At 42.6% G+C, this 25,826-nt stretch overlaps 1 protein-coding gene across 12 annotated transcripts in view; it reads left to right on the forward strand.

Annotated features, from left to right (window-relative positions):
* PPP1R12B (protein phosphatase 1 regulatory subunit 12B) overlaps nt 1–25,826 on the forward strand; it is a 163,494-nt gene that overhangs the window by 21,504 nt on the left and 116,164 nt on the right. For 10 of the 12 annotated variants that reach the window (XR_014790680.1, XM_084853609.1, XM_084853611.1 and 7 more), the window contains exons 2-5: nt 16,246–16,376; nt 18,662–18,780; nt 22,132–22,291; nt 24,902–25,046. Coding sequence is in view for 11 of the 12 variants with exons in the window: in XM_084853609.1 (XP_084709735.1) it covers nt 16,246–16,376; nt 18,662–18,780; nt 22,132–22,291; nt 24,902–25,046 (555 nt within the window). In the remaining variant the exon portion in view is untranslated. Of the gene's footprint in view, nt 1–16,245; nt 16,377–18,661; nt 18,781–22,118; nt 22,292–24,901; nt 25,047–25,826 lie in introns of all 12 variants that reach the window. The other 2 variants (XM_084853618.1, XM_084853617.1) reach the window with 2 other exon arrangements.

Raw genomic sequence — 25,826 nt, forward strand, 5'->3', positions numbered from 1 at the left:
TAAAGCAACAAAGTGATCTATAAAGAGTGCTAAAAAAATAAGTATTGCTTATTTTTCAATTTTCCCAAAACTTCCACTTTTTCTCCCCCCCCTGAAAAAAAAGTTTTTTCCCCCCCATAGTCTCAAAATTTCCAGAAATGTTACATCTCTAGCTGCTGGGAAGTGGATAAGGATCAACACCACGGTGATATCAGCAGAAAGGCAGAGACAGAAGAAGGTGCCCCCTAGTGTGCAGCCAGCCAACTGGAGAGAGGAAAGTGATGTAGCTGCGGTGTGAGGGTCGGTGGGGGATTGTATCAAGTGCAAAGGAAAATGGGATACCATCCTGGCTGGGTGGGAGGACTACAGAGGGAGGAGGGACGAGGGGGGGAAAAACCTACTCTGTGTAGCTTATTCGTCTGATCATGTGAGGAATCACAGTAGCTTATTTTCCAAATAAACTACTGTGAGTAGCTTATAAGCCACCATCGCTTAAAGCAATGTGCGAACCCTCCCTACATCTCACACAGACCTGGGTCACACGATCACTGTGGCCCAAACAAGCTACCATGGTTTGTTTAAGCTGCAGTGCATGCCAGGTGCCATTTGCCTAATTACCCACCTGGGCGTGGCTTGTCGTGTTGTCTGAACCCAGAGGAAATGGCTTATTGGAGAGGGAAACAACCCCCAAATAACCAATGGGCTATTGTTGGCTTATTTGAGGGCTGTTTCCCCTTCCAAGAAGCCATGCTGCCCAGGTTTGGACGACATGGCAAACCGTGCCTGTTTACGCCATGGTGATTGTGAAGTAGTGAGCTAGTTTCCATCTCTCTCAGATAGATAGATAGATAGATAGATAGATAGATAGATAGGCTAGTTTCTGCATTTTATTGCAGTATAATGTAATCTTTTCAAAAACAGAACACAAAGTAGGAGTAGGGGCTGGTGCTCATTTCTAAATGGCTCTTAAAGAGTTCTATTAACAACATAAACCAAGCACACTTTTGGGACACAGTTGAGAAGGAGAAAAACCCTGACCTTCAGACCAGATGCTGGCCTTACTGGGCCAGGCAACACCCCATTGGTGTCTACCTCTCCCACCCACAGTACATTCCTTTAGTTGGCTCATAAGTTTAATGAGGCAAACTCTCTGGAGCAGGTGGCATGGAAATGGCTATAATTCAGTAAGCAAAACCATTTATTTATTTATTTAATTTATTACTTGCCCATCTGGCTGGTCACTCAGCCACTCTGGGCAATGTACAGAGTATATAAAAGAACAATTTAAAACAATACAATTCTACACTAAAAACATAATATTTCTAAAAATACCCTAACCCACCCCAAATTCCTGCCTGAACAACCACGTTTTTAATGCGCGGCGGTAGCTCATTAAAGGGGGGGCATGGCGGAGTTCCCTAGGGAGGGAGTTCCACAGAGTGGGGGCCACCACAGAGAAGGCCCTCTCCCTCGTCCTCACCAGCCTAGCTGTCCTGGCTGATGGGGCAGAGAGAAGGCCATCCAAGGCTGATCTTGTTAAGTGGCCTGTCTGGTGTTGCTGGAGGCACTCCTTAAGATAGGCTGGGCCAGAAACATACAGGGTTTTAAAGGTCAAAACCAACACCTTGAATTTGGCCTGGAAAACAACTGGTAACCAGTGCAACTCCTTCAGTGCTGGAGTGATGTGATCTCACCGGCGGCTGCCTTTAATCAGGCGAGCCGCCGCGTTCTGTACCAGCTGCAGCTTCCGAACCATCTTCAGGGGTAACCCCATGTAGAGCACATTACAGTAATCTAAACGAGAGGAGACCAGGGCATGTACTACTGATGGAAGCAGATGGTTGGGAAGGTAGGGGCGCAGCCGCCGTATCAGATGGAGTTGGTACAGCGCTGTCCGGCTCACAGCTGACACCTGAGCCTCCATGGACAGCTGGGAGTCCAAAATGACCCCCAGGCTGCGGACCTGGTCTTTCAAGGGTAGCTGTACCCCATTCAACACCAGGTCAACATCCCCCAACCTCCTCTTGTCTCCCACCAAAAGTACCTCGGTCTTGTCAGGGTTCAGCTTCAGCTTGTTCCTCCCCATCCAGCCACTCACCGTCTCCAGACATTTGGATAGGGATTCTATGGCCAACTTTGGTGAAGATTTGAATGAGAGTTAGAGCTGTGTGTCCTCCGCATATTGATGACACCGCACCCCAAACCTCCTGATGATAGCCCCCAGTGGCATCACATAGATGTTAAATAGCATCGGGGAGAGGATGGAACCCTGTGGCACCCCACAAGTGTGCGTCCACGGGTCCAAAACCTCCTCTCCCAGTGCTACCCTCTGGTACCTGCCAGAGAGGAAGGACTGGAACCACCGCAATACGGTGTCTCCAATGCCCAACCCCTCCAGGCGGTCCAGGAGGATACCGTGGTTAACAGTATCAAAAGCTGCTGAGAGGTCGAGGAGAACAAGGAAGGAGCATTCGCCCCTATCCAGAGCCCTCCTTGTATCATCCACCAAGGCGACCAAGGCCGCTTTTGTCCCATGCACAGGCCTGAAGCCCGACTGAAATGGATCTAGATAATCAGTTTCTTCCAAGTGTGCCTTCAACTGCATCGCCCCCACCCGCTCAATCACCTTGTCCCAAAATGGGAGATTCGAGACTGGGCAAAAGTTGTTCAGAACTTGGGGATCCAAGGAGGGCTTCTTTAAGAGTGGTCTTATCACTGCCTCCTTGAGAGCTGAGCGCATCACTCCCTCCTCAAGGGAGGCATTCACCACTGCCCTGATCCCCTCACCCAATCTCTCTCTGCAGCCCAGAATGGCCAAGGATCAAGTAAGCAGGTGGTCGGCCAAAGCACCTTGTCCACTTCATCAAAAGGAACAAGCTGGAACCTATCCCACAAAACTGGTTTGCCACAGACCGCCTTTTGCTCACTAACTGTATCCACAGCGCATGGAATAGCACTCCTAATCCGATCAATTTTATCTGCAAAGTGCCTTGCCAAGGCCTCACAGGAGGCCTTAGAATGCTCCAGCGGTTCTGGAGCCACTGGACCAACCAGGCTCCAGACCACTTGGAACAGCCTCCTGGGACAGCACTCTGCAGATGCGATAGAGGCAGCATAATATTCCTTTTTTGCTGCCTTCACTGCCACGTTCTAGGCTGAAGATACAGCTCTAGTCCGTGTCTGATCGTCTTTGGAGCGAGACTTCCGCCACTGGCGCGCTAGCCATCTCACCTCTTGTTTCAGAGTTCGTAACCGCGGATTGAACCATGGTGCAGTCTGAGCCCTGTTCAGGGGGAGAGGGCGTTTCGGAGCCATCTGATCTAATTCCCCAGTGATTGCAGCATTCCAGCCACCCACCAGGGTCTCGACCGAGTGGCCGTTGGCATACTCCAGAGAATCTCCAAGCGCTTTCAGGAATCCATTTGGATCCATAAGACACCTGGGGCGGACCATTTTAATGGATCCTCCACCCCTGCGGAGGGGTTGTGGAACCGAGAAGTCTAACGTCACCAGATAGTGATCTGACCATGACAAGGGGGTGGTGGATATACCCCTGACTTCCAGATCACTCCCCGCTTCTCCAGAAACAAACACAAGGTCTAGCGCATGACCGGCTACATGGGTGGGCCCAGTTGGAATAGGGTGCAGCTCCCAGGAAGCCATGGTCTCCATGAAGTCCCGAGGTGCCCCTGTGAGGATGGCCTCTGAATGTATGTTGAAGTCCCACAAAACCAATAAGTTAGGGGACTGCACGCACAGATCAGAGACCACCTCAAGCACCTCGGCCAGGGAGTCAGTCGTGCAGCAGGGGGGACGGTACACGAGCAGAAAACCATGGAATTCTAACTCACTCAAGTAGGTTTGGGTAGTTCCCAAGTCTTTGTCCAGAATGCAGGATCTTGTGAGAATCCTAGCTTTCCCTTTTATAGGGTCTGTAGTTTGGGTGAAGTTTGAATGTGCAAAAGAAAACATTTAGATTGGGGGGAAATGTCTGCAGTATTGAACAAGTTGTCCTCCCTGTACTGATAAAGCTGAAAATAATGAAGTTTTAGTGCAAGGTAAATGTTGTGTCGGGAGCAGTGCCATGAAATTATCAAATGGTTTTATTTTTGTCCATAGCATTTTAATTGAAGGTTATAAGACCAATGATAGATCCTTAATCCATCTGTATGCCTCTGTGGCATGTGATTATCATTTTAAGGCAGGAAAAATCTTAAATTTGAGTGGTGTAATAAATGACCTGTCATTGGCAGTGGGAGGAAATATGGAGAATGACTAATGGGAAGCTTTTGAAAGAATGGGTGCAAGATGGCTAAGGCTGATGTGTCAATAATGATATAACCATTGACTGTGCTGGTGTTCAACAGGGATATCTGGGAAATGTTTGGGGCAAGTCCTGACTACCTCCTGAAAAAACAGTGAGAGTTGCCTATACTGACAGAATTGCTGACAACTGTACTCCTCTCTATTGGTGTTTGCAGATTTACCTGAACGTTTTCTGGCAGTGTCAGTTCTGATGAATGTTCTAAGTGGTACGCTCTGATCATGGGGCATGAAGGCAAGGGCATACCTTCCGATACTGACAATTGCTAGTGGTGACAGTTGCAAGGCTATTTTGGGCATTTTATTCTCTCGTTCTTTGAACTCATGTGTCCGCTCCCAGACACTATTAACCCTGACACTGTTCAGCTGTCAGGAGGCTTGCCTTCATGTGATGGGGACGTTTACCCACTTAACATTCATATTGACAAAATAAAACTACTACTTTCTTGAATGAAATTGAGTTAAATGCTAACCCCATTCTCACCACACACACAATGGCTTGAGAGCTACTTCCCTATGGTGTGACCCTATGCTACTAATGGTATGTGTGTGACTATTGGAAATGCATACGAGGATCCAGTTATGTGAGTCTTTCCAACTGCTCATTGTCCTACCCCTGGACTATTAGGGGAAGAAAGTGGCTCATGTGTTCAACCCTGCATATATATTTTGCACCACAGAGAAACTATGCCCTCTGTGTTACACTCTTTCAGAAAGCTGGATATAGCACATTTTAGAAATTTCCTTCAGAAACTAGCATTTTGGAAGCATAGACCTCTTATGCCATTTAGGGAGCTGGTGTGATCTGGTCAGAGCATTGGGCATGGGCCATGGTGTTTGAATCCCCATCCAGGCAATGAAGTTCAGTGGGTAAACTAGAATTTGGAAGGGTTGGGAGGGGGAAGAGGAAATAGAAAAATCCTGCTTTTCTCCCTAACCCTTCACATCTCTATTGACTCTGGATCAGTTTCTCACTCTCACTGACCTCAAGGCATTGATCTGAAGATAAAAATGGGGTAACCTTTTCCATGTATACCACTGCGAACTGCTTGGAGAGAGGGTTTGGTATAAGTGTGAAGAAGAAATAGTTTATATGCTAAAATCCATGTCCACATAGAACTTGGAAGTTGATTATGTTGGTCCTGAGGTTGCTCAGATTTGATTCGGGGTATATAAAACTAGATATTCTGTGGATGTACAGAATAATAATGATGAGGAATAATAAGGGTGTTTGGCTAGCTTGGATCCCTTTTGAAGTGTCCTCCCTGGCTTTCTAAAGGGTGCTAGAAACCAATTTCCACAATGAGTTTAGTGTTTTAGGTTTCAGTTCCTTCATAGGTTTGATTGTCCTGCTGAATACTTTTATATTTTTTCAGCTGCTAGAAGTTGACACAAGTGTAATAAACTACAAATGATGAAGTTGAGTATCTCAGGATTTTATTTTGAAATGTAAGGCTTTTTTATCATACTAGCTCACAGTTCCATATTACAGAAGTAGCTTAACTTTGGAAAGGGGTCTGGAAACCATTTGTGGTCCTTGAAATGAAATGAAAAAGATAAAAGAAATAGAGCTTAAGAGGCAATCCATGAAAAAAAATTGTTTAGGTGTTAAGACTTAGGGGGAAAAAAGCCTTGTCTCCAACAGTGCAAGCTGATTGACTGATTTGATTTGATTGATTTGATTTATTAGCCGCCCATCTGGCTGGCTACCTGGCCACTCTAGGCGGCGTACAATACGAATAACAACACAAGATACAACATAATAAACTGAACAAAACAACACTGCTCTAAAAAAAAACCCTTTGTTGTTGTTCAGTCGTTCAGTCGTGTCCGACTCTTCATGACCCTATGGACCATAGCACGCCAGGCCTTCCTGTCCTGCGCTCTCTCCCGGAGCGTGCTCAAGTTCATATTCATTGCATCGGTGATGCTATCTAGCCATCTCATCCTCTGCCGTCCCCTTCTCCTTTTGCCTTCAGTCTTTCCCAGCATCAGGGTCTTTTCCAGGGAGTTTTCTCTTCGCATTAGGTGGCCAAAATATTGGAGCTTCAGCTTCATTATCTGTCCTTCCAATGAGCACTCAGGGTTGATTTCCTTTAGGATGGACTGATTTGACCTCCTTGCAGTCCAGGGCACTCGTAAGAGTCTTCTCCAGCACCACAGTTCGAAAGCATCAATTCTTCGGCGCTCAGCCTTCCTTATAGTCCAGCTCTCACAGCCATACATTACTACTGGGAAAACCATAGCTTTGATTAGACGGACCTTTGTCGGCAAGGTGATGTCTCTGCTTCTTACTATGCTGTCTAGGTTGGCCATAGCTTTCCTCCCAAGGAGCAAGCGTCTTTTAATTTCATGGCTACAGTCACCGTCTGCGGTGATCTTGGAGCCCAAGAAAGTAAAATCTGTCACTGCTTCCATTTCTTCCCCTTCTATATGCCAGGAAGTGATAGGGCCAGATGCCATGATCTTAGTTTTTTTAATGTTGAGTTTCAAACCAGCTTTTGCACTCTCCTCTTTCACCCTCAACAAGAGGCTCTTGAGATCCTCTTCGCTTTCTGCCATTAGGGTGGTATCATCTGCATATCAGAGGTTGTTGATAATTCTCCTGGCAATCTTAATTCCGACCTCTGATTCATCCAACCCGGCATTTCTCATGATGTACTCTGCATATAAGTTAAATAAGCAGGGTGACAATATGCAGCCTTGTTGTACTCCTTTCCCAATTTTGAACCACTCGGTTGTTCCATGTCTGGTTCTTACTGTTGCTTCTTGACCCTCGTACAAGTTTCTCAGGAGACAGGTAAGGTGGTCTGGTACTCCCATCACTTTCAGAATTTGCCACAGTTGGTTGTGATCCACACAATCAAAGGCTTTAGCGTAGTCAATGAAGCAGAAATAGACATTTTTCTGGAATTCTCTTGCTTTCTCCATGATGCAGCGAATGTTGGCGATTTGATCTCTAGTTCCTCTGCCTCTTCTAAACCCAGCTTGTACTTCCGGTAGTTCTCGGTTCGCATACTGCTGAAGCCTAGCTTGTAGGATTTTGAGCATCACCTTGCTGGCATGTGAAATGAGCGCAACTGTGCGGTAGTTTGAACACTCTTTGGCGTTGCCCTTCTTTGGAATTGGAATGTAAACTGACCTTTTCCAGTCTTGTGGCCACTGTTGAGTGTTCCAGATTTGTTGGCATATTGAATGCAGCACTTTAACAGCATCATCTTTTAGGATTTTAAATAGCTCAGCTGGAATACTGTCATCTCCGCTAGCTTTGTTGTTACTAATGCTTCCTAAGGCCCACTTGACTTCACTCTCTAGGATGTCCGGCTCAAGTTCAGTGACTGCACTATCATGGCTATCAGGGACATTCAGATCTTTCCTGTATAGTTCTTCTGTGTATTCTTGCCACCTCTTCTTAATCTCATCTGCTTCTGTTAGGTCCCTGCCTTCTTTGTCCTTTATCATGCCCGTCTTTGCACAAAACGTTCCCTTGAGATCTCCAATTTTCTTGAAGAGATCTCTAGTCTTTCCCATTCTGTTGTTTTCCTCGATTTCTTTGCATTGTTCATTTAAGAAGGCCTTCTTGTCTCTCCTTGCTATTCTCTGGAACTCTGCATTCAGTTGGCTATATCTTCCCCTTTGCTTTTCGCTTCCCTTCTTTCGTGAGCTACTTGTAAAGCCTCATCAGACAGCCACCACCTCAAATGCCCACCTAAGCAGCCAGGTTGTCAAAGCCCAGCAGAAGCTCATCAAAGAGGGGGCATGGGAGAGGTCACTAGGTAGGGAATTCCACAGTGGGAGCCACCACAGAAAAGGCCCTCTTTGTAGATTTGCTAGAGTCTTCAAAGAACTGCCAGCTGTGTAGCCAGTTCTCCTTTTGTGTGTAGATTGTTGTTGTTGTTATCATCATCGTCATCATCTTTATCATCATTATCATCAGGTTCACTAGATAAGAAGGAGCCTTTTAAGCATCCATCCATATGGTGGATATAAGGTGGTCCATATAGAACAAGCCAAACTACCATTTAAGAATCACCAATTTAGGCCAAATATTGGTCTGACTGTAACCGATTAGAACAGTGGGTTTTGTGTTCATCTCTTCTAAATAGCTTTACATCTCCTATTACCTTTGCAGAAAATTTTAGCCAGCGTTGTCCAAAACAACCTTTTTAAGTTTTAAGATTGCTGGATATGGCATAGCACCCTGTCTGCATGTCTAATGCTTACATTAAAACTAACTCACCTGGCACTTCAGTGTTAATTTGTACAGGATTTCTTATTCAGTTTTGCATTTCTAGTAAATTCTCCATTCCTGGTTTAGTTCTGGTTTGCTACCAGTAAAATATAGGTCATGTAATGAATGTGAAGTTGCGTAATGTCATAAATAAGAGAACTTCTTCGTGGCACAGTTTTAAATGTGGAGGATTGAATCTAGGCTTCTATTCTGTGTCTTAAGTTAAGGCCTAATAATACATCAGTCTTTGAAATGCTCAAACAGCGCCATTAAAACGTAAATACTTCTAGCGCATAGAAAGACTCCAGTCCTGCTTAATGTTTGAATCAACTCTATAAATCCTTCACTATCCCCACAAATCAAGTTACTATATTGTAGATTCAGTGCAGGGACAGGTGAGGATATAGGATATTTGTCTTCTCTCCAGTTTCCATTCCTTAGGAATCACATGGGATATTGACTGGTAATGACCAAAGCAGTAAGAGCTCCAAAGGTATCTAGACTTTTTATTTTCTTGGATCTGGTAAGCTTCCTTAGAGCCTAGTTAATCCAGTAATTTGTGGGGAGAGGAACCCTTTGCAGTTCCTTTGACTGATGGTCAATCTGAGCAAATACAGTTAGCTCCAGTTGTTTTGTGGTGTGTGGTACTTCATCCTAGACAGTACCCTTATACACAGCAAACATCCTCTTAGTGACACAGGAAGAAGAATTCTTCATTGACCCCTCCAGCAGGTTGTTAACACTGGATTAAATTTTTATATGGAGTACTTCCACTGCTGTGCTGAGGCTGAGAAAATCAGCAAACAGCATAGTTTACCACACAGTCTCAGCCATACAGAACATGATGCTATCCACAGCCTCAGAAACAATACTGAAATCATAATTAAAGAGACCAACAGAAGAGGAGCTGTTGTTGTTATGAACAAGTGGACTAAATACAGGAGGCCGAGAGGCAACTCTCTAGTACCTTACTTTCATAGAATCATAGAATAGTAGGGTTGGAAGGGGCCTATAAGACCATCGAGTCCAACCCCCTGCTCAGTGCAGGTATCCAAGTCAAAGCATCCCTGACAGGTGGCTGTCCAGCTTCATCTTGAATGCCTTCAGTGTAGGAGAGCCCACCACCTCCCTAGGGAATTGGTTCCATTGTCATATTGCTGTAACAGTCAGGAAGTTTCTCCTGATGTCAGCCGGAATCTGGCTTCCTGTAACTTGAACCCATTATTCCGTGTCCTGCACTCTGGGATGACTGAGAAGCGATCCTGGCCTTCCTCTCTGTGACAACCTTTCAAGTACTTGAAGAGCGCCATCATATCTCCCCTCATTCTTCTCTTCTCAAGGCTAAACATGCCCAGTTCTTAGGACTTTGTTTCCAATTTTATATACACATCCTCAGACCCCACTGAGGAATACCAAAAGGAATTGCATAACTTGATGAAGGAATCTGCTACAGATGTACAAGACCAAATTTACATACGCATACACCACAGGAGTCCCAACTAGGTGTTTTCTATCTGCTAACCTCCTGAGGAAACTACAATCAATTGACAAACTCCTAGAGAATATCATCCTAGCTTCCATGGATGTTGAGGCCTGTTACACCAACATTCCCCCACAAAGATGGGCTACAAGCCATCAGGAATATCATTCCCAATGGGGCTATAACACATCTAGCCACCCAACTTCACCACTTCATACTGGGTACCATAATTACTTCTGCTTTGGTGAGAACATGTATCTTCAGTTCAGTGGCACTACCGTGGGCACTTGCATAGCTTGACAGTATTCCAGCATATTCATAGCTGAGCTAGAACAATGCTTTCTCAGCTCCTGTCCCCCACATCTTCTTTAACTGAGATACACTGATGACATCTTTACCATCTTTTATCTAGACTCATGGACAGGAAGCACTTGAGAATTTCCACCAGAATTTCAATAACTTTCACCCCACCATCAAACTGATACAACAGTATCTGTTCAGACTCACTGGACTGAGGCTTACAACTTAAGGAATTACATCAGGCATTTCTCAAACTACAATACCGACCCAATAAAGTGGGGAAAAATAGATGGAAAAAGCCAGCTTGGTACCCAGGAATAATTTACTACAGGACAGACCTAGAAGAGGAAAAGACAGAACACCACTTGTCACCTGTAGCTTCCAGCTGAAACCACTTAATTGTATCATCAATGATCTACAGCCCGTCCTAGATGATGTCACTTCCCTCTCTCAAGCCTTGGGTGGTAGACCTGTACTTGCTTACAGATGCCCTCCCCAACCTAAAACAGCCACTTGCTAGCAACAACAAGCCACAAAAGAATGGAAACACAAGGACTAGACCCTGCCACAAACCCAGATGCCAGCTCTGTCCCTATATCTACTTTGGCAACACTATTTCAAGACCTAATAATGTCATCCACAACATCAAGGGTTCATTCGCTTGCTCACCTTCCTATGTGATATATGTCGCCTTCTGTCAGCAGTGTGCTTCTGCATTCTACATGGGGTGAATAGGCCTGTCTCTGTGGAAAAGAATACATGGACACAAATCTGAGATCAAAAATGGCAATATTTAAAAACTAGTGGGATAATATTTCAGCATCCCAGGAAACACTTTCACTGACCTTAAAATCATGGTCAACTTCAAAAGGAGATTAGCGTGAATGACTGCATCTGATGAAGTGGACTATAAACCATGAAAGCATATTCCAGAATAAATCTGTTACTCTTTAAGGTACCACAAGACTTTTTTGAGGTTGGATATAACTTATGATAACTTATGAGAGCCAGTGTAGTGTAGTGGTGAGAGTGACGGACTGGGAGCCGGGAGATCCGGGTTCTAGTCCCCACTTGGCCATGGAAGCTCACTGGGTGACTTTGAGCCAGTCACAGACTCTCAGCCCAACCTACCTCACAGGGTTGTTGTTGTGAGGATACAACGGTGAGGAGGAGGATAATGTAAGCCGCCTTGAGTTCCTTGCGAGAGGGAGAAAGGCGGGGTATAAATGCAATAAATAAATAAATAAATAAATATGATGATAGCCAGCCATATAAATATAGTAAACAAACAAAACCAAATATAAATAAGTAGAAGCATGATGTAGTAGTAATGGGGGACTTCAATTTCCCCAATATTTGTTGGGAGACAAATTCTGCAAAACATGGGCCCTCCAAGAGATTCCTGACTTGTGTTGCTGATCATTTTCTCCTACAGAAAGTAGAGGAGGGAACTAGAGGATTGGCTATCCTTGACTTGATCCTAACCAACAGAAATGACTTAATGGATAAAGTAGCAGTTACGGGAACTCTGGGGGAAAGTGACCATGTTATACTTGAGTTCTCGGTTCTAAAGGAAGCAAAAGTTGAGTGTGGCCAAACGCGTACCCTGGATTTGAGGAAAGCCAATTTTAATAAACTCAGAGCAATGATAAGTAAGGTCCCATGGCAAGCGATTCTAATGAGAAAAGGAATCCGAGATGGGTGGGTTTTTGTAAAACAGGAAATTCTCAAGGCACAATTACAAATGATTCCAACAAGAACAAAAGGTGGAAAACAAAAAGGGACACATATAGGAAGTGGAAGGAAGGCCAAGCTACAAAGGAAGAGTACAGGCAGGTAGCACAGAATTGCAGGGATGGCATCCGGAAGGCTAAAGCTGAGAACGAGCTGAGGTTAGTGAGGGATGCTAAAAGCAACAAAAAGGCTTTCTTCAGATATTTGCATAGTAAAAGACAGGAAAGAAATGGTGGTTCAACTATTAAATAAGGATGGCAAAATGATAACAGATGACAAGGAAAAGGCAGAAGTGCTCAATTCCTACTTTGGCTCAGTCTTCCTCCAAAAGAGGGTCTATGAGCCCCCTGGCAAAGGCGAAGTACAGGCTGAAGGGGCAGGATTGAGCTTGAGATCAGTAGTCATATGGTCAAGGAACACCGAATGACTTTGAATGAGTTCAAATCTCCAGGGCCAGATGAACTGCATCCCAGCATAATAAAGGAACTGGCAGAAGAACTCTCAGAACCACTGTCTATTACCTTTGAGAAATCGTGGAGGACGGGTGAAGTGCCAGATGATTGGGGGGGGGTAATGTTGTCCCTATCTTCAAAAAGGGGAAAAAGAAGGAACCTGGGAACTACAGACCAGTCAGTCTGACATCAGTCCCTGGGAAAATTCTGGAGCAGATTATAAAGCGATCAATCTGTAAGCACCTTGAAAACAATGCAGCGATTACTCGAAGCCAACATGGATTTGTCAAGAACAAGAACTGCCGCTTACCACTCTGCGCCACATGAGGCTTTCTATATTTGTGGAGTAAAATATTATTTCCTAGTTTTAGTTAGGACTGAGCAGTGTTGTTTCCTGAAATGAATTTTTAACCTGCAATATTGTTTGGAAAATCCACTGAATTTCCTTTGCAAGATTGAATACACAGGTTTTGTTAATAGTTCAAGTATAACTACTAGAGCTTCAACTATTGGACGATATAGAAATGTAATAAATAAATATTTTGTGTTGAGTGTGGTCTTGAGGATTTGCTCTTACTTAAGGATATGTGTGCTTTGCTGGATCAGACTACAGTCCATCTCGTCTAGCATTCTTTGTGGGGATCCCAACAATTGACAGGTCTAGTAGTGCACCAGAAATTGGACAGCAGTCCCCTGGTGGACCATCTCCTACTTTTCAACCCTGGTTTCAGGCACTGTAAATATGCTAAAGATCATTCTTTCAAAGATGAGTTATCTCTTGCAAATCAAATATGGGAACTTACTGCCACACTTGTCACTGTCTGTCCTACCTGGGTTCTCTCAGGCATTCTTTGAAGATGTGGCTTCCTCTTGCAGCTGCCGCTAACACAGAGTCCAAGAAAATAAGAATCAGTGAATTTTGAAGCTATTAGAACTTCCCCAGACACTCTCAGGAACCCAAACAATATAAGCATCTATCACAAAAAGCAAGCTGGAACAGGTGATTAAAAATCACACAGATTGGCCAGATTTTGAAGATCTTGATCCCAAATGCCAGTAACTTCAGATTGACTTGTCTTATCTGTGAATGTCTGTATTTTTCAGCACTTGGACTTTGGTCAGCACTAATGAGAGAGTGCCATGACCCCCTCCAATCCTTGCTATATACAATTTTAAAAGGCAATTTTAGAGACATTTGAGAGCCAGTCTCTTACATGGGAAATGTACCAATGGTTGCACTTCTAGCCAGCAGTGGACAAAAATGATGATTAAAAAAAATTAAAATGTAGGGTGAATCCAAACATTGTGTAAGTGGAGCAAGGCGCCTCTGCCTAATTGGGGGAAATTTCCCCCTTTCATTGCAGCCCTCAGCACCACAGCCTGTGCTATTCAGGTGGGTTCCTTGGGGTGGGAGGGGGGGCAGGTGCAGAAGGTGGAAGAGGGGATAGGAAAGATTTTTTCAATTTAGCCATGTTGCTTTTATTTATATGAATTTTGATGATTCCGATGATTGATGATTTTCAATTATAGTGTGTCAATTAAAGAATAAACTTGTTGAGGTTGAAATCTGAATTGAATACAAATATGTTCCTGTTTACACATAGTCTCTTAATATTGTATCACTAATATTGTATTTCTCCTGCCAACCTAGCAGTTCGAAAGCAAGAAATTGCAAGTAGATAAATAGGTACCGCTTTGGCGGGAAAGGTAACAGCGTTCCGTGCACCTTGGTGTTCAGTCATGCTGGCCACATGACCATGTAAGCATCTTCGGACAGCTCTGGCTCTTCGGCTTAGAAATGGAGATAAGCACCACACCCTAGAGTCAGACACGACTGGTTGAGGACACCTTTACCTTAATATTGCATTTATCATATGGATTGTTAAAGGCTGCTTTTCTATATAGAAAAGAACCATGAGGAAAAGATGACATCTGATACTGTCATGTATAGTGCTTGTTATTGTGGGCTTTCTACTGGACCCAGGGACTAGAAAGTCATCCAGGAGGTGGCATCTTATAACTCATCAGGGCCATTAGAAGAACCCATACTCTTCTATTCTAGTGATGTTATATTGTTATTTTATGCCTTCTGACTACCTGAGCTCTCCAAGTGTGTTCATTTATGGGATTACAAATATTTGACACTACTAAACAAACAACAGGGACATTTGCTTTCAATTTTGCGCATTAACAAGACTGTTCTTATGGAAGGTTTGGGGCTTTGCAGCCCAATCCTATTCATGTTTACTGAGAAATAAATTCCCCATTGTTTTGTGGAATTTATTTGGAAATAAGTGTGCATAAGATTACAGCCTTAGCATTCGAGTCCATGATTTTACTTAATATCCTTACATGTATACTGAGTACCAAACAAAAATCTGTCTCTTGGCAGATATAATTTTGCAGTGAATGTGGGCTGTATGACCAAAGATCTTGGATTATGTTCCTAGATTGAATAAAGGCTCTATGTAGAGGCAAACCAGTATATTTTAATTGTTATAGCAACTAGTTCTATTCAGGAAATATATGTATTTCAAAATGGGAAATTTGATTTAAAATCATATCTACCCAGCTCTGCTTAGCTTTACATCTAAATCTGAAAACTTCACTGACTTCAAAGATGTAATTGTAATGCTTGTATTATACATGTTATAACAAGAGGCTACTAGCTAAAAGGAAAATAAGTGTATAATAAGCATAAACAACATGGGTTTTATTGGTCTGAAGATGTTAAGCCAATCCACTAGTTCACCAAACACCTAACTCTTCTTACAAAATCGCTTACTACAGTATACACTGGCCTTATTCAATGGTCTTGCTGGTCTCCAAAGGATCTGACGGGCGAGAGAAGAGGAAGAGAAAGGGGATGGATCTAAATAGCTGTATTTTTCATATTTACTTACCTTCCATTGAATGTCTCTAGGCTGTTGTGCAGGTGCTGGAGGCTGCGTTCTTTTCTTTAGGGCAGTCTCACACTGAGTGCACCAAGTAAACTTGGCATATTAGAAAGTGGACCCACTCTATTTTGTCAGTTTAGTCTCAGAAAAGTATGCATTGTTCAATTCTCTTGATAAATTTTGCCTTTAATAAGGGATTTGGAACGGACTCAGATTCAAATAGTGTTGGATGTGCCCAGGACAAACAGACTTCTGCACGTTCAGCACTGCAAAGCTCAAACAACTTATAAAAATAAGTTGAGCTTAGTCAGTTAAATAAGAGGATACTCTTTAGACAATAATAAATATGGATGAGTCTCATGATAAATTCTCCATACAAAATCCAACTTTTTCTGTGGCTACATATACAAGAATAAATCTCCTGGGTGCAATTTTTTGTGTTGTGTTTGACTCACAATTTCTTTGAAATTATGCTTGGGTTTCACTGCTTTAATTCTCACCATATGCCATTCCATTGAGTGTCCTGACATAATCTCTTTCATTGAAGCTTTCTTGGAACAGCATGTTCCAAACCTTCCCCTGCTCAATGGAATTTGGTGCTATTCCTAACACGAATACCGAAAGATCACTTTACGTTGTGTTCAGCCCCCCAGCTCTTGGGAGGTGGGTGAGGAAGGTAAGGTAAAATTTTATGGAGATGTCAGAGAGAGCTGAAACATAAGCAGGCTCAGTATGGGAGTGAAGCCCTTGGCATAATTTACAGCTGTTAAAACTGAAAATGATGGTAGTTTGCTAATTTTAACACCCTGGTCTCTTTCTTCCTTCCCTCCTTCCTTTCTTTCCCCTAAGGCCTGTATAGATGAGAACCTGGACATGGTAAAGTTTCTGGTAGAATATGGAGCCAATGTAAATCAGCAAGATAATGAGGGCTGGACCCCACTTCATGCGGTTGCATCTTGTGGCTATCTGAACATAGCAGAGTGAGTGAGTTTCAGTGTGACCTGGATACTGCAAATATTATATGACTTATCTCCTTTTTGGAGAGGGATTCCATTTTGTAACTATTAATTTAAAACGATACACCCAATCAAGTGCCTAAGTGAACTGTAGCAACAATGGCTGAAAGATGTGCATATTTCTTTTTGTATGGATAAACCTTATGAAATGTTAGCTAGCAGCAACAGAACTAATGGCAGAGCCCCTCTGAGTCTCTGTTGTGAAAGAAAAGAGATCTAAACCTCTAACAGTGCCCCAGTGCTAGCATTAATGAAGCATTAGTGTAAACCAATGCTTGTGCAATGTAACTAGCACCTGCCAGGGCAATGGGAAAAAGCAGTGATTTGCCGCTGAATTTTGGCCACAAATAGCCACTTTTTCCAAAGCACTAGCAAGTGCTAGTTACATTGCACAAGCATTGGTTTACACTAGCATTTCCTTAGTACTAGTGCTGGGGCAGAATTGGATACTATCCAGTATTTGTAATCGTAAAGGAACCCTGACTTTAATATTGTGGTCTTTCTATCTTTGGATTTTGACATATATTTTCAGTCACTTTGGCACAGGTATGAAGGGTAGTAGTCTGAACCTAGTATAGATCAGTATTTCTTTTAGGTTTTGAAATTGTAACAACATTGGGGGCAGTATCCACTGGGACACTTAAACCCCTGCCAAGTCTGTTGTGCCCCGCCAATTCCCTTCTGCAAGCAGTGCCCACCATGTGCTGAACGGATGTTTAGTACTTCAGGGGGCAACCAGAAACAACCAAAAATGCTCATTTCTGGAACAAGACAGGTCAGCAGAGCCTGCATAAGGAAGCTCCACCAACCTATCCAGATCCAGAAATGAGAGTTTCCGCTTGTTTCAGGGCTTCCTCTAGGAAGTGTTAAATCTCCATTATGCAAGCAGTGGATCTCACTTGTGCAGCAGAATCGGCGGGACACACCACTTGCACAACAGAATATGCGAGGCATAACAGAATCAGTAGGAGCATAAGCACTCCGCTGGATACTGCCCTTATGCACAGGCAGGTCCTTGGAGCAACCCTGTCAAAAGTAAGTGGTATCTTTTGATGTATTTAGACCAAAAGCTACAATATGGACCTGAGGGCTGTTATGGCATAAGGTGTAGTGGGCAGTGAAGGAACTTAATGCAAGACTGTTTCCATCGGCCCCTATTGTTTCAAACATTAGTAAGAGGAGCACGTTGGTAAGAGAAGCACATTCCAAAGGAACTCCCTTTGGAAGCAAGTTTATGGGAATGAATAGCATGGAAATTATTTGGGGGAAGTATCTTTTCTTAAACATAGGGTAGTGAGGTCCATAGCTGAAGGCCCTGTGGAATGTTCTCTGATCACTTTGGCTGTATTGCAATGCAGTGCAATGATACTTGCTGTGCGGATCTGGTCAGATATTCAACACAAGAAAAAGTAGAATAGATAGAGTCAGAGAACTGGAGAGCTGTGGTGTTCTGTTTGAGCTATGTTTCTGAAAACAGGGCTGTATCAGCCCATATCTAGTGACAGTTAATAAAGGTTTTGTCTGCATTTTTACTCTGCCCAAAGAAAACAAGCATTTTGTATATCAGTTAGTTTTCTCTCTCACCTCAGTTTCTTTTAGGGCAGAATTTGACCCTGTAGTCTCAAAGAGTTTGTGCAGTTTGATAATACTTTTGTATTCAAAGTGCAGAATGCAAATTTCAGGGATTTAGGGTAATTTACTAAGAAATTAACTTAGGCTAAAATCCTGTACACACTTACCTGCAAGTAACCCCACTGAACTCAGGGGGACTTACTTCTGAGTAGACATGCATAAGATTGCATTGCACTGTTAGATAACAATATGCCTTATACTGGAACAGGATGAGGAGTTTTGAATGAGAATGTATGAGAATTAGCCAAATTGTAGGAAAGTTAGGTCAGCTGTTTGAATGGTGATCTGTTTCTGCACAGAAAGGCTACATGAAACATGCATACTGAGCAAGAAAATAAATGATCAAAAACTTATTAAAATGGAGATAACAAAATTATCTGGTTATTTCCAAAAGATTATAAAGATATTAAAGTTTCTTAAAGAATGATGTATTAATTGGCTGAGCAAACTGACTGTTGCAACTCTATGCCTGGGCCAATTTTGTGACCAGACAGATCACTATCAGAAGCTGCACGAATTCTAACTTCATTGATGGAAGCGTTACTATTTGATGGCACAAAGCCAGATATTCTGCCCTGGTTCTAAAGCCCAGTCTCATTTGGCTCTCATTCATGTAGGTACTTGATAAGTCACGGGGCCAATGTAGCGGCTGTGAACAGTGAAGGTGAAGTCCCATCTGACCTGGCAGAGGAAGCAGCCATGAAGGATCTGCTCTTGGAACAAGTAAAGAAACAAGGTAGAGTAAATATGTGCTAATGTACCCCTTGGTCTTTGGGGGTTTTATAAGAAAAACATTACTTAGAAAAGGAAATTGGAATTTCACTTCTTTAGTGAAATCTTAGGAATAGCGATGCATGGCATGAAGTATAGTTAACTCGCTTCTAAAAAGTAACATTTTTATCTACGTTTCCTTAGGCCATAAAAAAAGAAGGAAATTCCCCAAAACATTAAAATTATAATTCATCCCATTGTTATGGAATCCAACATTGTTAACTTTTTGGCACCAGGTCAAGACATTTCTCTTTTCCCAGGCATTTGGCAGCACGTGATGAGTTTTAATTGATTCTGGGTTTGTTTTATAGTTTGGCTGATAGCTCAGAGTTGTTTTTAGATATATATTGTCATTGTGTATACTGTCTGTTTGTGTGTTTTTTATTTTTAAACTTTGCATATTGTATTTCTAATGTTTTAACTTTGTAGAGAGCTTTGGCTATGGGGCCATATAGAAATGTTATAAATAATAATAAAATAATAATTATACGTTGGTTGCAGTCCCCTGAGGCTGCTGTTGCCTTTGTTTTTGTCTTTGTCTTGGGTTTTGTCTGTGCTAAATGTAAAAATGTGATTTCAGTAGTGGTCACTTCATTTTTTCTGTTGGCAATTGCCAGTGGCCCCAACAGCAGAGCAACCTTTCTTTACAGTGTGTGCGTACGTGTGTGTGTGTGTGCGCACTTGCGCGCGCATACATGAGCTATGTAGAATTACTTGTATAGTGGCCCTTTATGTATGAAACTACCCTAAAGGAGGTTTTGCACTGACACAACATTGCTTCCTCTTTTGCATATTTACAATGCTTAAAATTGTCATATTATCATCACCCCTCCCTCTCTGCTCACACTAGTTATTTTTGGCACTGTTGTTGTGACTTTACCAGCCCAATGTTTCTGTACAGGCATTCTAAATATCCTATGAAGAGGAGAAGCTATGTTTGCTGATCAGCACATGTAGGACTGATGTGTTGCTTCTGGGTTTTTTTGTAACTGCAAGGTTAATTTTGTGAGAACGGCTGGCCCATGGACACTGTATCTAGGGTGTTTTCTTTATTTGATTTTGACAGTTCGGTGATTGGCCACTTACAATATGAGAAATGTGGAAGGTTGCCTAGAAGCCACAAAGAGAGCTGCTGTGGAAAGTGCAATCCTTTCTGAATGTGTTAGTGTGTTCCCTTGGAAACAAAACCAATTTAACTCTGCCTACTTGCTGTAAAGCTTAATTGATGGTGCTGGTATTGTAGGAATCTGAATACAGAAGTTAATCCAGGGTTAACTTTATAGAGTGCTTGTACCTCTCAGCAGCAGTGAGTGGATTTCTACAGTACAATTGTGTTCTTTGTAAGGTCTTAGCAAACTTTGTTTGTAATTCTGAATGACTCAAGAAAATATGGATGTGCAAAAATACAAGGTTGAGATTTTGTCCAGCTCATTTATAAACTTGCTTACTTTTCTTTGGAGCTCTTTCAGGCTTTAGACAAAATGAGCCAGATTAATAGCGTGACTATGACAGACTTAAACAAAGTACTAGTTGGCTTCCCGCCACACTCAAAAAGCACTCAGTATTAAGGAAGGAGTCTAATTCATCTATATTTCTTTTTATAAATATAGATAATATAGATATAGATACCCATATATAAAAAGTGTATAACAAGCTTCAGCAGTCTAGTATCTACTCATCCCTTTCTAACAGCAGGCAAGCCCAATTAAAATTCACATACTGGTCCGCAAATGAAGTTATAGGGGAGGAATAGGAAACATAATTGAAGTGGGGGGCTGGATGACCTCCCGCCTCTGTGGCCTGGATGATGATACCTGGGTGTGGCCTCGCCCACTGACATTATCTGGTTCTAGGCTGAAGCACTGGCTGGACCTTCTTTGCTCACCCTGAACTTTCTCCTATTGGGGAGGCTGTGGGGCAGGCAGAGCTGCCTGACTGAAGTGCTGGCTGGAGGCTTCTCCAGCTGGTGCCTCAGCTGGGGACCTGGCTTTGCTGCAGCCAAAGGGAAGCCACCCTTCAGTCAGATTGGCTTTGCCCACCTCATGCCTTCCCTGATGGGGGAAGATGTGGAGTGGACAAAGCCAACGGGGAAAGGAATCCTTGCTGTTACCTCCAATCTGAGATAACAGCAGGGATTCCTCTCCTCACTAAGCTTCAGGGGCCGGGGTCTTGCCTGTGGCCCTGCCAGCTGGATGAGCTGGCCTGGCAGGCCAAATTAGCCTGTGGAGGTTCCCCATCCCTGTTGTAGGGAGTGTAGAGGAACAGCTCACTCTCTTGAAAGCATGGACTGTTGCACCTTTTGTACTATGACACATATTGGAGCAAAACAAATGTTTTCCTAACTTCTCAGATAGCAAAAGTAGACGGTGGAATAGTGCTAGAACTTGGGGTCCGGCAATGAAAAGAATTGTCTGTAGATTAAGGACTGACAAAATAAATTCTTCATACAGTACACCATTAATATGAAATTGGTTTAAGTGTTTTTAAATGGGGATTATCTCTGAACATCTGTTGCTGGGATCAAACAGTGGGGGAGGCCTGTTGCTTCCTGCTCTGCTTGTGGGCTTCCTGGAAGCATACTGCTTGCCACTGTGGAAAACTGCTGAAGTAGACAGACCTTTGGTTTGACTAGCGGAGTTCTTACATTCTTGTGCATGTTAAAAAAATAAATCTAATTTCCTGGTTAAGGAAACCTATGAGGTCTGGTCTAGTGGGAATTCTAATAGCTTATCTCACCCCATGTTAGTTCCTGAACTTCAGTCTATGCTAGCATTGATTGAACCGGTTGCATACATTCTATGGGCAACCCCCCGTCCCCTGCACCCTCTCAACATTGAAGAATAATCCAATTAATGTTATTCTTCCCTAGCTTATCTCCTTTGATTTTGTAATCGAATAAGCTAACTAAGGCAACTGTATGCACATTTACATTGGAGTATACCCCATGGAATTAAGTTGGACTCTTCATTAGGCATGAATAGGACCAGTCTGCATGACTAGCTTTATCTATCAAGAATATAGCCACCTTGGGAGAATATGTAACTTAGCTTCTGGATGCAAACAGCCCAAGTACACTGATCTGTTCACTTAGGGGAATTCAATGGAATTATAAGAAAGCAGTGCAGGGACGGGACGGGACAGATCTTTAAAAAAAAACACCCATGTCAATGCTATTAATAAAATAAAAGTAAGCTGGTTGTTAGTCATTTATGCTCCTTTTTTGAACACTTGGATTGATCTGAAACTTACATCTGCTTTTCTGTATCATTTCTGCTCTTCTTTGGGGTTTTTTTACACTTGTAGTCTGTTCCTCCAGGATTGGATATTGATCAGGCAAGGAAAGCAGAAGAGCAACAAATGCTGCAGGATACACGGCAATGGCTAAACAGGAGGAAAATTGAAGATAGAAAGCAGCCCCGAACTGGTGCTACTGCTCTTCATGTAGCTGCAGCCAAGGGCTACTCTGAGGTGATGAGGTACTGATCCATTTTCATAATTTGCTATGCTAAACTAGGGCCTCCTGATGCTGTAATTCATGCTGGAGAGAGAGAATTACAGTGTTCCTACAGGTTTCTGACTGGGATTTTCAAGGACTGTAGTTCAGGGGCACTGGGCTTGCAACACTTAACGTTAAATCTCAATGTAAAATGGTATTCTATTGCACATCCTTATTACCACTGGGTAAGGATGTAGTGCCAGTTGCAAGATACTGGCCTGGCAGCCTTGGTGAGCCCCGGTATCCTGGAAGAGGCAGACTGTGCACACTGAAAATTAACATGCTGCCTTGATTTCTCCAAGGAAAGCGGGGATAATGATGCTCTTATTATCCCACTTGGGGTAGTGGGCCTTTGGCTATTCGTGGGCCCTTGCAAATCCCTGACCATTCTCCCCTCTGGGCCAGCCCTGTAATTTCAACTAATTATTTCTATACTTGTTTTGTAAATGAAGGTCTCCAGGATTTTCTGAAAGTTAGCTTTGGCACCTTTTTTGTAGGTGGGTTTCTTTTTGTTACAATGTATTGCCTGCAGACAAGGTAAGGAACATACCATCTAATAGCAGTGCTGGGATAAAGTGTAGCTTTTTTTCCTGGGGGGCGGGGGGCAGAAGCCTAATGGCTATGATAGGTACTCCAAGTATAGTAATTGCAGGGTAGGGCTGTAATTGCAGGGTAGAGGCTTAGCTACTACATCAGCATTGACTTTGTGAGTGTGTAAGTATGACATTTGTCTAGTTCATCAACCAGACAGAAAATACGAGTGAACTTGATTCTACCATTTGCCTGCTTTATGCTACTCTTCCATGACAAGCCTTCACTTACCGCTGACCAGAAAAGCAGTATAGCAAGCATCAGCGTTTGTACACTTTTACTGAACATTACCCTCCCATTTTTAGTTATGAGCTCTTTCTTGGCAAGCAGAACATTGCTAGCTTGACTCTTTAATAAGAATCTGTATGCTTGCTTTCTGTGCTTGGGGAACTCCCTGTAGAAATCTTTATAGTTGTTAATTGTGTCGCTATTACTTACGTTTTCTGTTTGGCAGGTATAGTCATATGTTTTAGGTTTGGGTGGTATCCTATGCCTTTATGATCGCACCAAATTTCAGTGACAACATTGGTACAAAAAAATCCCAGAATCCTTGGAATCTAGTCTGATGTGTTTCTTATTAAGAGAGTCTGCACTAATGTATGAAAATGTCAATTGTTAAAGCTAAGCTCTAATTATTTAAAACAACGGATTTATCCAGAGTAACCTAGTTGAACTTAAGTCCTATTGAAATCAATGCAACAACTTAATAATGACTTCATTCCTATTGACATCAATTGGAATTAAATTTGACTAACATACAGTGCAATTACATGTCCCGTACACTGAGTACAATGGGACATACTCCTAGGTAAGCATGTATCAGATTGCAGCCTAAATGTGGATCCAACCCAAGGAGCTGAAAGCAGAGAAGCAGCACTTGTCAGACAAACCTACTGTATAATTTTAGATTATTATTTTGAACAATTCCTTGCTCACCACTTTTCTGCTTCAGAATCTATCCAAAATGTCCACAGAACGTTCATTTCTCTTCTGAGCTGAGCATTGTGGAAATGATCAGCTGTATGATATAAGAGTCAGCATATTGTGCTGTCTTCATAACCACAGTAACATGCAGGTGCAAAAGCCATAGGTAGGAATGATAGCCCCTGGCTGGACAGCAGTAGGAAAGCAGCCTTAACTGCCATTTAGAGCTCAGCATTGCGTTCACTTCTCTAGCCCTTGTCTTCTGTCAGTAATATTGTATAGGCTTAAGACACCCTCCACCCCATTCCAACATGTGGAAATTGTTGTGGAAAAATAATAATAAAAGGATGCCATTGTTTCATACTTGATCAGATGAAGCAAAGGGACATTTTGAAAAGTAAACAGTAAGCAGATAATATTCTAGCTGTTATGCTAAGAAAGGATTCATTGTTCAAGAGGAAGGAATTCAGACATAATGCACATGCAGAAAGTCTCAGATTTAATTCCTAGCCTTTCCAGGCAAAAAAACCTTCGGTCACAAGAATCTGTTTAGGTGTGGAGTGATATACAAATGTTGTAAACAACAACAACTATAATAATAATGAAGACCTCTGCCCGAGTCCCTGCTGAACTGCAGTTAGAGTACTAGGCTAGATGGATCTATAGTATAAGGCTAAATTGCATATTGTGCAATGATGGGTTTTAATTTATATGCTCAGAAATTAATGCACTGGAGAATGTTATTGCTGCAGAATCTGCTTTTTATCCATAGGTTTGCTTCTGTCTGTCTAAAGCTCTTCTCTAGAATACTATCTGTGCTCTCTGTTGACTCAAATTCATCCAGTTCCTGGCCTTTCCCAGGTTCTAGTAACAATTACCACTTGCGTAATGTAGAAGCTGTTTTAAAACTTTATATTATATCTAACTCTTTTTCACCACCTTGAGCTGTCTGCTTTACCAAACTAGTCTGTGTCACAGGGTAAGCTTCTTTCACAAAGCCACTGCACATGGTTCACAATGGCTGGTAACCTTCAGGCTGAATGCTGCCATTTTTGCTTGCTTGTTTTTTCCTTAGGCTCTTGATCCAAGCTGGGTTTGATGTGAATGTCCAAGACAATGACGGCTGGACTCCACTCCATGCTGCTGCACACTGGGGAGTGAAGGAAGCTTGCTCTATTTTGGCTGAAGCACTCTGTGATATGGACATCAGGAACAAGCTGGTTAGTGAGCCTTAGACTAGTATAAATAACACAAGAAATCCGAGAGATGAGGACAGCTTTCTCTTAGAAATCTTGACCATGTTCCTTGGCAAGCCAAACATGCTGTTAAATTGTGCATATGTAATTGTTACCTGTGGCTTGCCTTTAGTCATGGGGATGGCACTTTGGAAATGGCAAGGCAGGGTTTGGAAGGTTGTACATGGTCAAGGGGGTAGAAATTATAAAGTTCAGAGTAATAAAAGGAGAAAGAGAGGGAAATAGAGTCACCATGGTTATAATTATCTTGGTTCAGAGTAAGAAGGTTACAAAGCATATTACTTCCTGGTTAATTTGGTTCTGTAGTCTCTAATAACAGCTTATCCAAGACCAGTGTACACAGCATGGCCATGCATCCTAGGGCAGATATCCCATTTTCAATCCATAACTAGAAGCTAGGAGACCAGAGGGTAGCTTGTGCCCATTGTGAAGTCAGGTAGGCATTTGCATGTATCCACAGTTCCATGAGAGCAAGTCTGTTTAATTTAAGTGTAGAGGTCACACATAGACAATTAGGTACTCCCCCCCTCCCCACTACCATCCAGAGCTTCCTTGTTCCTAGTAGCCTTCAAGACTCTTACTTGTTCTGCCTTTCTCAGAACAAAATACATTCTTTAGCCAAGGTGCCAGGGCAATCCCAATAAAAATACAGGACACAAACTACACATGTGCAGGAAGCTGCTAGAGCTGAGCTTTTATGTAACAACATGGCCATACCACCACTGCTCTATTTCTCCTTATATA

Source organism: Heloderma suspectum, chromosome 4, assembly GCF_057233095.1.
Source record: "Heloderma suspectum isolate Gila_16-S chromosome 4, 16-S_ref, whole genome shotgun sequence".
NCBI classification, from domain to species: domain Eukaryota; kingdom Metazoa; phylum Chordata; class Lepidosauria; order Squamata; family Helodermatidae; genus Heloderma; species Heloderma suspectum.